Raw genomic sequence first — 14,926 nt, forward strand, 5'->3', positions numbered from 1 at the left:
AAACCCAGGAGTGTGCAGGGACCCCTGCACATAATGCACTGGAAGTTCTCTTTCTCCATGGCTTGTGCATTTAACAAAGAGGGAAGAGTTTGGACAAGATGAATGCAGAACAACACAGAGTTTGCAAGTACCAAGATTCATAACCTGTAGTTGCAAGGAAATGTAGTATGCGATTGATCTCGGTTTGCAAAAAATAAAGAACTTACAAACTGACCCACATGTACTTAAACTGATGGAGCTTACCAGAAGCTGGAATTAATTCTGATCCTCCAAAGCTTATTTAACATGATCCTTAATGACAAATAAGTGAACTTAAAAATAGCTTCTATGAAAAGACAAGGGGACTTTAAGGAAAAATAATTAATTACTTCAATATAGACAAGTCAGTGTGAAAAAGACATTATTTTGAAGGATGGTAGAATGCATCCAGTCAATGTTAGAGCTAGTAGTGATGCTCCAATAGAAAGTCTGCATTAGGTGATGCTCAGGACAAGCCTCTCTTAAATGTACCTAGGAGTGAAAAAGTGATGAATTATTCATTTGTGGAGGTCGTGATGGACACTAGGAATACTGATAGATAGCAATTTTAGGAACTTTGGATGTAACCAGGTTAGAAATTACCATCACGTACAGGATTTCCTGTATGAATGCATTACTGGGCCTTTTAGAGAGCTGGGAAAAAGTGTTCATCAGTGATAAGGGCAGTGGATGCACAATGAAGGATGGGCAGAGCTAATTGCCTTGAAGACCTTTCTCACCCCCCCAGTACGTCTGAAGCAAGTAACACATCACAGGCTTAGAAACAGTTACAACCTGATTTTGCCAGAAGTCCCCAGCTCGAGAGCATCCTGTGGGCCATTATTGTGAAGTTGTTTGCTTCCTTTTTTTCTCCACTTATTTCAGAGTAACTCTCCAAGTAATGATACCATCATGACAGCTAGTAAGAGTTAACTTTGAATTGAATTATGTCAACTTAACTATAACCCCTTTAAGAACCCTTTTGAGAACAATGAGCATGTCTAGATAGAGATTTGATGTGAAATGGATAGTCCAATTTAAATGAAAGCTTAATTCAGGTTAACATTTCTTTCTTTAGTGTCTCCGTTTCTCAGAACAGATTGTTATTCTCTGTAATTAACTGACAAAAATAAGTAAAATAACCCAACAAAGAGAAAATAATCATGATGACGAAAGTTCAGTCTCCATGTAAACAGGCTGTGCCTCTGCACCTCAAATTATGCTTCACTGCTGACTTGAAAGTTGTGAGTTTAGCCTATCAAATATATCTAAAAGCAGAAAACCTTGCATGCACTTTATTCCTCTTATTTCCTTACCACAACGGATGGAGAATGGCATTTGCCAGCATCATGACAATTACAGATCTAGACCCATGGCAATCTGATCCTTCGCAGAGAACTCTCTGACTTTAAATGCTGAGTTTCCCTGACTCATTGACTACCTGAGCATTAATGTGGAACAGATTTGCCTCCTAGTCTATGTCACTTTGTGTGTTCAATGTTTTTAAACAACGTGTGGGGCTCACATGCTAGTACATACACCACATTGGTCTGTTCTTTTAATGGTTCATCATACTGGAATACACAGAATATTCTTCTGTGAGAAAGTAAATGAAAGAAGCTCTGGACCCAAAGTATTCACTGGTGGCTTTTGTATTTGGATTAAGCTGAGCTGCAGTGAAGTGTCATAGCTCTTGTTTGGTTTTCCTATACAGTTTGCCTTTAAAATTCGGTTGTGTCCTCTCGAGGCAAAAAAAAAAGTGTGTTACAGCCTCCTGCAAAGAATTTCTGCCTGTTTCTTATTCTGTGACAGTAAGCATAGGTAATAGGATTCATATTTTAAGCAAACAAGCAGGCAGAAAACTGCATTAGCGTAAGAGAGTGCACTATTCTGTGAAGGCACCGCTTTATCTTCAATTAACAATCGGGTAATTTGCAAAAGATAGGATCAGACACAGTCCTAATCCAGTGCCATGCCATCTAACGTAAGGCGGGTGGGCAGTCGGTAAGCATTTGGGTGGCTTCGGTAACAGAGAGGTCAGCCCTGCGCCTGAATTGCCCACATGCTGCATAAAGCTCCCTTGAATCAAAAGGGAGAGGTCTGTGAGATTCAAGGTGGTTTAACCTCATGAAGGCCTGTTAGCATTTCAGACATTGCTTTCAGCTGAATTTCACTAGAGATTTGTTTTGGTTCTAGTTTTCATCGGTTTGTGTACCTGTTAGCAGTGTCGGAACATTGTTACAAGTTAAGCTATAAAGAAAAGTGGGGTTAAGAATTTTCGTGCTGTTTTACCTTCTCTTTTAAAAGCACTCGGTGCATGAAAGCAGTAAGATCATGCATAGAAAGCTGTAGGTACTTTCACAAAAATAGTGTGGTATGCTTTTGTAACGTGCACTTCTGTGTTATGGTCTGTGATCTTACCACTGGCTTAGGCTTCTGAGAGATGTGTGTTACTTCCACACATCACTGTAAAACGAGGGATACAGGACATTGAAACCCAGGAGCTAGAACATAAATGTTGTGCTTTGGAGATCTGATACCCAACCTATGACTTAAGGAAGAATTCACTGTTGAAATAACTGTTAAAAACAAAGGAGTATCACAGAAGGTTTGCTAACAGTGGTGCCATGTCCATGCAGAAGGCTCCAGCAGGATTCCTGCGTTCCATATGCTTTGTCCTAAAGTAACTGGAAGCAGTGGGAAATAGCTGGATATTTCAAGAAACACAGGAAAGGTGGGAAAGCCAGGGAGAAAAGGATTGATAGTTCATTTTAAATGAGTTTTCAGGCTTCATGTTACAGAGGGGATTCTGCATGGAACAGGAATTCGAGTTTCTAACTACCATTGCTCAGAATGCACTGCAGTTACCAGGAGCAGTCCAGATGCTTACAGATGTGTTTTGTAAATAGTCACAGCTGACAGCATCTCCTGCTACTTTTTAAAGATGGCGTGAGTACCATTAGGCATCTCCTGCAACGAAAACCTGGCACCACTGAAGCCAAACGAGCCTTCTGACACTAACTTCAGTGGAGGCAGCGTTTCACACCATCTCTCTGGGTAGACTGAGCATTTTTCTGTTTCAGTTCGAAGGTTAATTAGCCCATGGCTCGTGGCAGTATAGGCCTGTGTAAATCTTTTCTAGAAGATACAGCCTTAGGAGTGGCACAGTGGAAAAGAAGGCTGTATCATGAGACTTACGGACTGACCAGTGTCTTTGCATCGTTCCCGTGTACCACCAACTCAGGGCAGCACACACCTCCTGCCAGGGCTTAACCATCAGAGCTGCCTGAACGAGGGAGCCAGGGGTCTTCAGCTGCTGTTTAGCCAGGATGGGACATGTCAATGTTTGGCTGTTAGGAAAGTAATGTCATCCCATTACCTAACCTTGACTTTGTCCATTACCCCAAATCCTTAAACAGCTACCTCTTGTGTTTTCAGTTGCAATTTTGACCAGAGAAAAATCTCTCAAGAAGCTTAGTCTTCAACAATGCTTGAAGAGAACATAGGCAACACAGTCCAAACTGATCGTATAATCTATGAAATTTTTTCTTCTCACGAATATCTCAGGCCCCACTGCAGCCTACTCAAGGCATTTCCCTTAACTCTTCAAGGCCTGTTCTTTTATGCATGATTTTTTTTTTTATTTAGGTGAACTGTCCCAGTAATATTTGATGCTGGCTCTCATTTTGCATTATTAAGTATAAATTCTGATCAGTGTGCGTGACTGAAGTAGATCAGGTGAAAAATACAGTATTTCATGTATCTGTATTCAGTATATGCCTTTGAAATGTATATTCAGAGGCAGACAAGAAATCTGTTTCTATCAAGGGTCATTCTTGAGTAATAACATAGGATGAAGCTCTGTCACAACCCTAGCATTCCTGTATATTATAAATTGAAACTACAAGAGTGACATTTTTCTTGATATATTTAGGTGATATGGGAACTGACACAAATTAATCTGATTTTTTTTTCATATTTGTGGGCTTCAGATAGACTCTTTGCAATGCACTAACATATTCATACATTAAGGTTTATGCTCCTTAATACCATAGCTATTGTAACAGCGATGCATCAGTAATCTGACTTTGTAAGATACCTGTCTACTGTGGACACTTCCTGCTGGAAGTTTGGACATATGCCTTGGACATAATTTTCATCCATAATTTCTATTATGAAATATATAAAAATTGGGAGAGATGATCAATAACTGGTTTTACTCTTTTTTTCCACAGACTCTTCTAGTCCTCTGCCACATCTCTCTTTTAGTTACTTGTCTTCCAGATACTAAAACTATAATATTTATGCTTGAATAAATAGCTGATATTATGAATGAACACCTCATTTCAGTCTTTCTTGCTCTTTCTTGCTCAGCTCCGGCCAGGATTTTGACGTTCAGTGGCACGGTGACAACTCCCTGGATGAAGGACATTGTCCTCCCTTGCAAAGCTGTGGGAGACCCAGCTCCGACAGTCAAATGGATGAAGGATAGGTAACCAGCAACTAAACGTATAGCTCAAATAAAGCCCATTTGCTTAAAATCCTGAGGGTTGTGGTGCGGGTGATCCTGGATGACTGCGTCAGGAGGGAGAAAGACTGTTTGCAGGGACTGCACACAGCCACAGTAGATGAGGAGTTCACAAATTCCTTGAACAAAAACTAATTGGCTGTGGTGATTAGAAGGTATCAAAAGGGAGGAAAACTTGTAAGGAAGGGGTAAGGGTAAACACTCAAAACTTAAAACCTAGGAGTCTTTTCTGTTTTAACTTCAGGCACACATAATAGTTTGTGATGCCTTGAATTGTGCTGTGCAGTGCAGCATACATGTCTTGCACGTATCTTGTTTTCTGTTATTCTGTTTTGATCTTTAGTTTCACAGTTTGACAGAGTCACTTGGAAACACACATGGACAATGATTTTCATCCAAGCACTGTGTAAGCAGTCATACTGGAGTGCTGCAAAACCATCTTGTGCATTGATACAAACAGCTACGATTTTATAAGGATGGACTTTGTAGCCAAGAACTGCCTTTTACTATTTTGGCATTTTTATGAAATAGCAGATAGTTAAGGAAGAAGTGAATTCCCATTTTCACTCAGATTGTGGCCAGGATATGTGCGTTCTTTAAGCAAATTGCAGGTGTTTCCCAGCAGAAATTATTCCTTTGCTGTCTTTATTAAAGGGGAGAAACCCCTCCTCTCTTTTTCTTTTTTTCCATTCTCAGTTGCATCAAAAAATAATCCAATTCTGAGTAATTTTGATTGTAACTTCTTTAATGTATGCACTTTGTTTCCTGTGAGGTAGTAACGGGACACCCAGTCTAGTGATGATTGATGGGCGAAGAAGCATCTTTAGCAACGGCAGCTTTGTCATCCGTACTGTGAAAGCAGAAGACTCGGGATACTACAGTTGCGTGGCCAGTAACAACTGGGGATCAGATGAAATAATTTTGAATTTGCAGGTACAAGGTAAGGCTACTGGATCTATCTCATAATTGTTATCACAGCTATTAACTGCTATGTGCTGGTAGTGCATAGGTATGTCTGTTTGCAGGTGTTTGTAAAATATTAGTATTAATGTGTATTAATACAAATTTCATTCTTCCAAACTAATAAATACAATATTATGCAGGTCATTAGATGCCCCATCCCTGGAAGTGTTCAAGGCCGGGTTGGATGGGGCTTTGAGCAACCTGGTCTGGTGGGAGGTGTCCCTGCCCATGGCAGGAGGGTTGGAACTGGATGGGCTTTAAGGTCCCTTCCAACCCAAACCGTTCTATGATTCTGTGATATGATGATGACTCAGCCATCAATATCTTATTATAATGCAAATGTTTTGCTTTTGGTGGAATGATTCACACACTCACAGTTAAGTCTCTGTGTAAGCTTTTGTAGGACTGACAACTGAGTGTTTGCATTCAGTTATTTTCTAGTTCTTCACACAGAAAGTATCAACTTAAGCCTTCTTTGTAGAAATATTAAATTTATTATTTAAATATTGCAAAATTCAGAAGGAGCTAAAAGCCTTTAGCCTCTGAAAAAGTATCAACAGGAATATACCTCTGGACTGAGACCTTGGACAAAAACTTCATTATGCAAGAGCAGAATTTTATTGATGGTGAATATGAGGAAGCATTTAAAATGAAACATCAGTACACCTTCAGCTAGAGCATATTACCAGCTACTTTTTATATGCATGTTGAAATATATATCTAATGTATCCATTATGGTGTTAATATGTATAAAAGCAATGACAATGTAAGAGTATACATCAATAGCAATGTGAAGCAGAGCATGTGTATTCACCTGCCAAGAATTCACTATACGGGAGATTTCCTTGCTCACTTACACTAAAGCAGATCCGAAGAGTGCTTCAATTGACTGCAAATTGTTGTAGCAGAGGGAAGCAAATAACTGAGGTGGGAATGTGGGCCACGCTGCGGCCAGTCACTCTCCTGTCCCTCGCTATGCAATCTAAATTCCTAGTGCAAACATACCAGAACACAGAAAGCCATTGTTTCAACCGCAGTGCGACTCTGTCTGCATTCCACTAAGCCTTGAAACAAAGGCCATAGCATATATTAACTTCCCTACAATCCAACAGAGCCTAAAGATGCTCTGCTGCAATGTCGGAAGGACGACCACAACAGGAAGCAGGGAAAGAAAACACTACCAAATGGAAACCTCGTGTTTATATTTCACTAAGTGCTTTCACAATTGAGTATCCTTGCTGTTATTGAAGTGCAGTAACTAAAAGCAAAGCAATATTAATTTCCTGAGGGACAGAGAAAGACTGGCACTTAATATGTAAGACCACCATCTTTTGTAGGCAGGGTGAAGCTGTGAGGAAAGGTTTGACACTAAATCTTTCCCAGTCTGGTGTGTGCACTCTCCATGGATTCAGCCATGTCAGTCAAAATAAGGGAACAAATCCATCTCACATAGGAAATTTTCCTTTAGAATATAAACTGTCTTTTTTGTTTTCTTCAGCACTGTTTAGCCCTGTGAGGGCAGTAAAATCAACTCTTTGAACTAGTCTGTAGCTGTAAACCAGCCGCCTCCGCTTCACATCAGCACTCGTTATTTTGCAATGCGGTGACCTGAACGTGAACCGCAGCGGGGAGCTTTTCCTGGAGTTTCACTCTGCGGATAGAGCTACCCCTTAAACATCGACAAAGCACGCAACGTCTTCTGGTAGCCAACTGCTTGACATGACAGAGCATTTGTGACCTCTGTCCTGCCCTGCTTATGGCCTGGTGTCTGTTGCGCAATAACTAAGGCAGGGAAACGGCAGCTCCTGCCAGCAGCGGTGACCGACACCATCCGCCCCTTCCCACCCTTGCAGTGACAGCGACCGCAGGAGGTGTGATGACCCTGGTGTCTCTCCTCCCCGCCTTTCCTTCCCAGCTTTGCTGCTGCTTCTCAGATCCCTTCCCATGGTGGACACTGTCCAGGCCTCACTCCTTGCTCTTGAGGCAGCAAAGCTCAATTTTGTCTGTATTTCTGAGGAGCTTTGAGCAACCTCTAGTAACACTTGTTCCGAAAATAATTCGTAAGATGAGCCAGACCCAGTGCTGCTGTGCATGACCAGAGCAGTGCAAAGGATTTGAAACAGGAACTTCCCTTTCTCCTCCTTTCAGTTTCTGAACCTAGAATTGCAGATGTAAAGCACTTGGGCAAAGTGCTAGTAAATATTTACCCTTCAGGGCTCTAATACTATTTTGACTAGCTTTTTGGAGTTTCGCCTGCCATTCATCTCTGTTTTGGCAAACACCATCCTCTGTGGCCTTACTGGTTCTGTGCCACAGTTCTGGTTACCTGACTTGTACAAAGGGACTAGCTTAGCTACATGATTCAGGCAGAATTCAAAGATGAGCTCTCCAGGCTGTAACTAGGATATGATTACATTGGCAACGTAGTTAGCTTTTATATGATAGACTCATGATAGATCTGTCAAGGTGAAGAGAAAACTGACAACTTTGCCACTTTTTGCCCCTGAGCATTGAGCTCTGGAAACCCAGCCACTATACATTGGTGCAGTTTGGGGTCCTTTAGGCTGAGCCTAAACTGTCCCTGTTCCTACTCCCATTTCTGGTCCCAATTCCCTGTCCCAGTTCCCAATCCCAGTTCTCCCTAGCCTGGGTGACTTGTTGGGATATAGCATGATTCATTCTCTGCCCTTTCGTGCTGGATTTTCTGCTGAAGGAAACTGGACGCTGGGCAGAGAATGGGAGGTGAGACCTCCATCTTATCCCTGCACTCTGTCGGGAACTGGTCCTGGGAACTGTGTGGTTCTTATGTCCCACAGTTTAGACACAACCATAATGTTTATGGGGAGCAGCAGAAGTGAAGTGCATCCAGGTTTGTGCAAGCTTTGCTGGTAGAGTTGTGTCTTCTTTATGCCATTAGCCTCAGTGACTAGATGGTGTGATCTGGAAGAGGTATGGATTCGCCTCTGATTACAGATCTACCTATGCTACCTAGTTGACGCTCACAGTGACATTTGCAGAAACTCTTGTTATGCCCTTCTTTTTTTTATTTTTGCCATAACAGCCTGCAAATGCATGCATGAGTGGGACATCATTTGCAAGTGGACATCTGTTTGCCACCACTGAAAATTCAGCTTCTCCCTAAAATAGATATGAAAAATAATGAAAAATAATGGCGGGGTAGCTCATACGCTGTTTAGGTCTGGCAGGGCAGATACAAAAAATTCAGAGAACAGCAAGGGTTAAGAACTGAAAGACAAAATTGTGTAGAAAATTAAATATAAAAAATGAGAGCTTGTCTGCTCTTGTCTTAACCAAGGATGTCAGCTAAACAGACACTTTGACAGAAATCATTTGCATTTTTTGCAACTCAAAACAGTTATTTGATAAATGACTGTTAGAAGGGATTAAGATCATGTCTAATCATTTGAATCTATTTTCTATTTTTAACTATTTCCCATCTAGTTCCACCAGACCAACCAAGACTCACTGTATCAAAAACTACATCTTCCTCTATCACTCTTTCCTGGATACCTGGAGACAATGGTGGACGTTCTATCCGAGGTAATATATTTCAGGTTAATGGCAACTTCTTAATAAATTATCATATGTTGATAGGATTAGTATATAATTATGAATGGTTACCAAAAAAAAGAAAAACAAAGCAATCTGTATTGCTGTCAGCATTTAATGTGCACTATCATGGTGATAACAGCTTTCAGTGAATTGCAGTTTCTCTTTGTGGTGGTTTAATCACAGATTTAATCACTTTCTTCCAGCGTACCCTCAGCTGTTATGACAGTTACTCTTTCTGATTTTCCAGACATGTAATCTCTAACCATTCATTTTTGAGGGTCCAGGTTCATCATCTAGTCTTTGTTTCTGATTGAAGGGTATTTAGAAATGTCTATCCCTTTCTTCTCCCTTTGAAGCGATCATAAAAATGGTATTTAAGCTGTTGTAAGGGTAGGCAAAATGTATTGCCTGGTATCTTTTAGTCAGGGGAGAGCTGTATGTCTTCCTGTGCATGGGGTTTTTCTAGTTTTATTAGGTCTTTACAATGACTTGTCATATTACCTGCAGAATTTGTGGTTTGTGTCTGGCTTATCGTTGCCATCTGTGCTTTCCCTGCAGGTTATATTTTGCAGTACTCGGAAGATAACAGTGAGCAGTGGGGTAGTTTTCCCATTAGCCCTAGTGAGAGGTCCTACCGTTTAGAAACACTGAAATGTGGCACTTGGTACAAGTTTACTCTAACTGCTCAGAACGGAGTGGGGCCAGGACGCATCAGCGAGATCATTGAAGCCAAAACGCTTGGAAAAGGTACGTTGATTTCCATCCCCTTTGCTCACCTAAAGCTGTTGCATTCTGCTGGAGATCTTGGTTTGATGAGAAGACAGACTTGGCTATTTTAATATTATTGGCTTTGGAAGCATTTCCAATTGTGTCCCTGCTGCAACAGAAGAGTTTGTTGCTGCAGAACTTGAAGCACCTACCAGCTGGTATTCCTTCCTTATTTCTCTAATAATTTTTTTCTAAAATGGGTTGGTAGGTATTTGGGAAGGGGGTGCCTCCACTGTCATAGGCTATAGCAATTCCAACTACTGCTATTGCCACAAGGAAGTTGTTTCCTCTCCTGTTGTAAAAATTCAGGGTTTTATTTGTCTGGATGTTGAAGGAAGATGCAGAGTATATTCATGGGTAGAGGAAATGGAGACAATGTCTCAGTTCTGCTCTAAGCTGATGTTGCAGGAGCCATGCAAGTAGCACCCTTTGAATAGGATAAGTGTCAAAAATAAAGGAAAATTTTCCATAAAGCTCTGCAAGGCAAAAGAGTCTAAATTTGTGGAATATTTAGCTTATTCAGCAATGAGTCCCATGGTCCTGGTTGCTGAGGGTAGTTCCACATTGCAAATATGTGTCAGGATTATAAGCAAATTTTGCAACAGACCCTCTTAAAGAGGCACTTAAGAAAGTCTTACCCCTAAGTCAACAGAGTGGAGTAGCTTTGCATAATGCGCTAAAGATCACCTCCTCTCGCACCTCTTCACTGGTTGTAAGAAATACTCTGTTTTAGGAGCAATTTCCAATAAAGATAGTTTACTGTGATAGGTACATCTGCCCTTCTTTATGCTATCCATCGGACCTGTGCTGTTGCAGATCTCCCAAGCATCACAGCAAGAAGGGCATTTCATGTGGCACTCAGTGGCATAGGGAAGACCTGGTATGCAGTAGATGCGATTGGTATGACTTGCTGAAGCTCAGGAGAGACCGCAGATCAGCTGTGTACATGCTGAGGTTATCAGTGGTCAGGGAGAGTGAGCTACTGACCTTAAAGACAGGCATTTAGAGAAGTAGGAGTTGAGTGTTCCGTTTTCTTTGCATGAAATGTAAGGTTTACACGTGCTTCAGATGACATCCAAATGATTCATGAGAAAGCAGAGCTCCCGACCTTTTGAGTTTCTCTGGGACTTGATCTACATGTCTGGAAACTACCTGTGTTACATTTACAGACTGAACCAGGTGCTGTGTGATTTAGAATGCTGAGATCATTCTCATTCAGAGACGCTCCAGAAGCATCTATGTCCAAAGCTGTTAACAGAGCCAGTTGTAATAGTTCATAATACACAACAGGAATGACCAGTGTCTTTTACATTTCTGTAGAATTTAGAAAAGAGAGTACATTTTGGTACACCTCATTGAAGCGCAAGAATGGCAAAAAGACTCTCATTGGATAAATTATCCTTTATTATATAGAATAAAAAAGCACATTATAGATAATTTTCATCACGTTAGGTGTAACTTCCACTAGAAAAATATTTTGTTTCTGCTAAGAAAATAGCAATAGTATTTTTAAGTGCTCTACAGTAATATTTAATATAAGTAACATTTGTTGATGACCTGTCTTGTCCACCTACTGTCATTATTTCAATTCTATGGTGCCATTTTTACTGTCATTACTCCTGTATTATATAGAACTGTCAAAAAAACATTAATGTATGTATCAACAGAAACCAACATTTGGACCCAAAGCAGGTAAATAGAAAGGTCATCCCCCTTCTGAACAGAAACATTTTAACTCAGAAATACAAATTTCAAAGTATATATTATTTTCAAATATATCATGTGCAATGTCAACATATTAGTATTTTTTAAATTTTATTTTTAATTCCAAGTTCTTCAAAGTTGTCATTTTCCGCAAATGAAAGCCTCTATACTCTCAAACAAAATTGTGTTCAATTCCACTTCAAAAGAAGACTAGAGCACAATAGCGGACAATCTTCAAGTGTATTTGTCTTCTGTGGTATTTCTACATGGTGTTCTGAACCCTTTCTTTTTTGCATAGCAGTGAGCAGGGGCATTTACTGATATGAAGTGTCTACACTAGATTCACAAGTTGACTCATACCAGTCCATGCAAACCAGCGAGTCAGGTCCATGCAGAAATGTATGGATATTTTTTTCACATACGGATTTGAAAATCTAGGTTTGTGAGTCTGGCACAAAGTGTGAAAAAAACATTGAATAAGTTGGGGGGAAAAACCACTGAGTTTAAGATGAAGCTAGGATTGTCCTAGAAATGATTCTCTTAATTTTATATTTTTGAGAGTCCTGTATCTGTAATACTGAAGTATTTCACTTGAAATATGTCCTTGCTTCTAGAGCCACAGTTTTCGAAGGAACAAGAGCTCTTTGCTAGTATCAACACCACGAGAGTAAGGCTGAACCTGATAGGCTGGAATGATGGTGGCTGCCCCATCACCTCCTTCACCCTGGAGTACCGGCCATTTGGGACAACAGTCTGGACGACCGCTCAGCGGACCTCCCTGTCCAAGTCCTACATACTGTATGACCTCCAGGAGGCAACTTGGTACGAGCTGCAAATGAGAGTGTGCAACAGTGCTGGCTGTGCAGAGAAACAAGCCAAATTTGCAACGCTCAATTACGATGGCAGTAAGTCTGTCTTTTTATTTACATGTCCAAGATACTGTTTTTTACTCTAGTTTCTTGTGTGATATTTTTGCTTGTCTGTCTGTCTTTTTTTCCCCCCATAAAACCCTTTTTGAATCTGCTAGCCATACTGACAGAGGGGTAGCAGTCTCCAAGATGTAAAATTGCCTACTGATTTCATGACAATAGGCTGCCAGGCAGAAAAGAGGAATTGTTTCTTTGTCCTCACTGAGGAAAAGCTCCAGCACCAAAGTCAGTCAACCACGAGACACGTAACAGTAGGACCCTGGGTGTCATTAGTTCCAGTGGTCACAGAAGCACTTGCTAGTATTTCATATAGCTCTTCCATGAAATTTTTGTCTCCCATGCAGTTGGTTCCTGCAGCCATTCACGGCAGCGACTGGCCTCATTGCTATTCCATGCAATGTCCTTGTGGCACGGCTCAAAACCCATTATATGACACAACAGAGCAGCTAACGAGCTTGTCTTTTGGGAAAGCCTCCAGACAAGATTCTCCAAGGGCAAAGCAATGGCAGTGCTATCATCCCTATTTACAGACAAAGGAAAATGAAACTAATGGCTGTGACAGATGGCTCTGTCATGCCCAGCAGCCGGGCACAGAGGATGAAGGAATTGTTGCATCCTGCCCTTCTGCCAGGGGTTACTGCCCACCCTGTAAAAGCCCAAACAAGAGGGCAAGAGCAAACATGCCAATTTGTCAGTCACTCCAGCTCGTATCCTGGCACGTTTATTGAAAGTGATGGTGGCACATGTGTGCTTCTGCTGGCTCTGTAGTGGGAAAAGGCTGCATTTCTGGCAAAAAGGCAGTACAGATGGCTCCAGACGGCAATCTCTTGAATTGTTCTAGTGCGAATTGCCAGAGCTTTTCTGGAGACATCCAGTGTAAAATGTTGTGGTGTTGCCAGGGATATTGTGCTGTATTGTGCGACCACTTGGCGACATTTGTACTGTTAAATGAAACAATAGGACTAGTGAGCAAGTTCAAGCAAGAACTGATAGTTGTCCAGCGACAGCACCTAGTTGCTAATCATTCATAACTCGGTGTTGGTAACACATCTCCCTGCTGCAGTTTTGTCCCACGCAAACCACCACTCTCCAGGAGAATACCCATGTATGGCTTGGGGAAGAGCAAGCAAGAGAGACCACTCCCAGTCAGAAGTGTGGGATATAAATCAGGCAGGGTTTAAACCTCAGCATCTTACACATCCTCTAATGCTATCCCAGTCTTTGCACTAGGTACTCATCAGTTCTTGCAGATAATTAACGACACATGCCCTAATGGCTCACCCTTTTGCAAATAGGACACTCCTTCATGTTTTTCTGAGAAAATACCATTTTGGTAAGCTGCCACATAGTCCTTATGTTATTTCAGACAGTCTAAAAAATTAAGAGAAAGATTTTGTCTCAACACTTCAGAGGCCTACAGGAAACCAAGATCCAAGTCGTTATTATACAAGTGCTGCCAGGTCGTGCCAGGTAGACTTGGAACCTGTTTTACCAAGCTATAGAGACGTTGTCAGTGATAACTGTTTCAAGTATTATGAGTTAATTTCTTACCACTTTACTTAGCCTGTCTTCGTTTCTTTTCAGTATCTTTCTACAGGCAGCATCCAATTTTCAGTGATCTTTTTTTTTACATCCACAGTTATTGTTACATATCTATAACTGGGGCAAACAGTCTTAAGCCATACCTTAGAATGAAAATATGAAAATGCACATCCAGAGCCTTAGATTCCCACTGATAACAGTGAAATTAAATATATTCTTACAGTGAACTGATTTGAAATGTTATCAGACTCTGCTTTTTGGTTAGGTGATGATATTTAGCTTGGGTTCACGTACTGTGACTTGCACACCATTTGATTTTGTGTGTTGCTGTATGGCATCTTTAAAAGTGAGAAAATGAAACAATAAAAATATTTGTAGCATTAATTTTCCTGGACCACTGCTTCTGGTGAGCTAGAAAATTTCTCATTTAGAGCGTTGCTGGTTTTGTTTGTCAAGCGTGCTTTGCCAGGAATATATTGTGCCTTAGAGAAGCAGCATGATCTCAAATACTGACCACAAGGTTAAGAAAGGAAAATATGGATAGAAAAACAATTTTCATTTTTCAGATTTTCTGAATTTGTCACATTTGATGCAGAACTAAAATGGTAAACTGATTATTATTATTCTTATTATTATTATTATTATTACTATTATTAAAAAAATAAGATAGTCTGTTCCCACAGAAGAGATTTTGTAGAAGAACTATTTCAGTGCTACTAAAGCAAAAGTTGACCCTGCAGAGTCCCAGCTCCCTGTTCATTTGTTCCTTGGTAAGCTGCATAGGCTTAAAGCACTTCAGAGTTGGAAAATAGCATCTGGTTAGAAACGAACATTTTCTATCAATATTTCATGCAGAAATTTTTGTTTTCATAGAGAGTGAATTTTTCATTTACAGAAAGCA

The 14,926-nt window shown here is 40.7% G+C and overlaps 1 protein-coding gene across 1 annotated transcript in view; it reads left to right on the top strand.

Annotated features, from left to right (window-relative positions):
- Window positions 1–14,926, top strand: part of DSCAM (Down syndrome cell adhesion molecule) — a gene marked incomplete at its 5' end in the record, with an annotated part of 83,167 nt that overhangs the window by 42,329 nt on the left and 25,912 nt on the right. The window contains 5 exons of the mRNA XM_009702781.1: window positions 4,393–4,510; window positions 5,323–5,486; window positions 8,972–9,070; window positions 9,641–9,829; window positions 12,169–12,459. Of these exons, the coding sequence (XP_009701083.1) occupies window positions 4,393–4,510; window positions 5,323–5,486; window positions 8,972–9,070; window positions 9,641–9,829; window positions 12,169–12,459 (861 nt within the window). The remainder of the gene's footprint in view (window positions 1–4,392; window positions 4,511–5,322; window positions 5,487–8,971; window positions 9,071–9,640; window positions 9,830–12,168; window positions 12,460–14,926) is intronic.

Source organism: Cariama cristata, unplaced genomic scaffold, assembly GCF_000690535.1.
Source record: "Cariama cristata isolate BGI_N322 unplaced genomic scaffold, ASM69053v1 scaffold1926, whole genome shotgun sequence".
Lineage (NCBI taxonomy): Eukaryota > Metazoa > Chordata > Aves > Cariamiformes > Cariamidae > Cariama > Cariama cristata.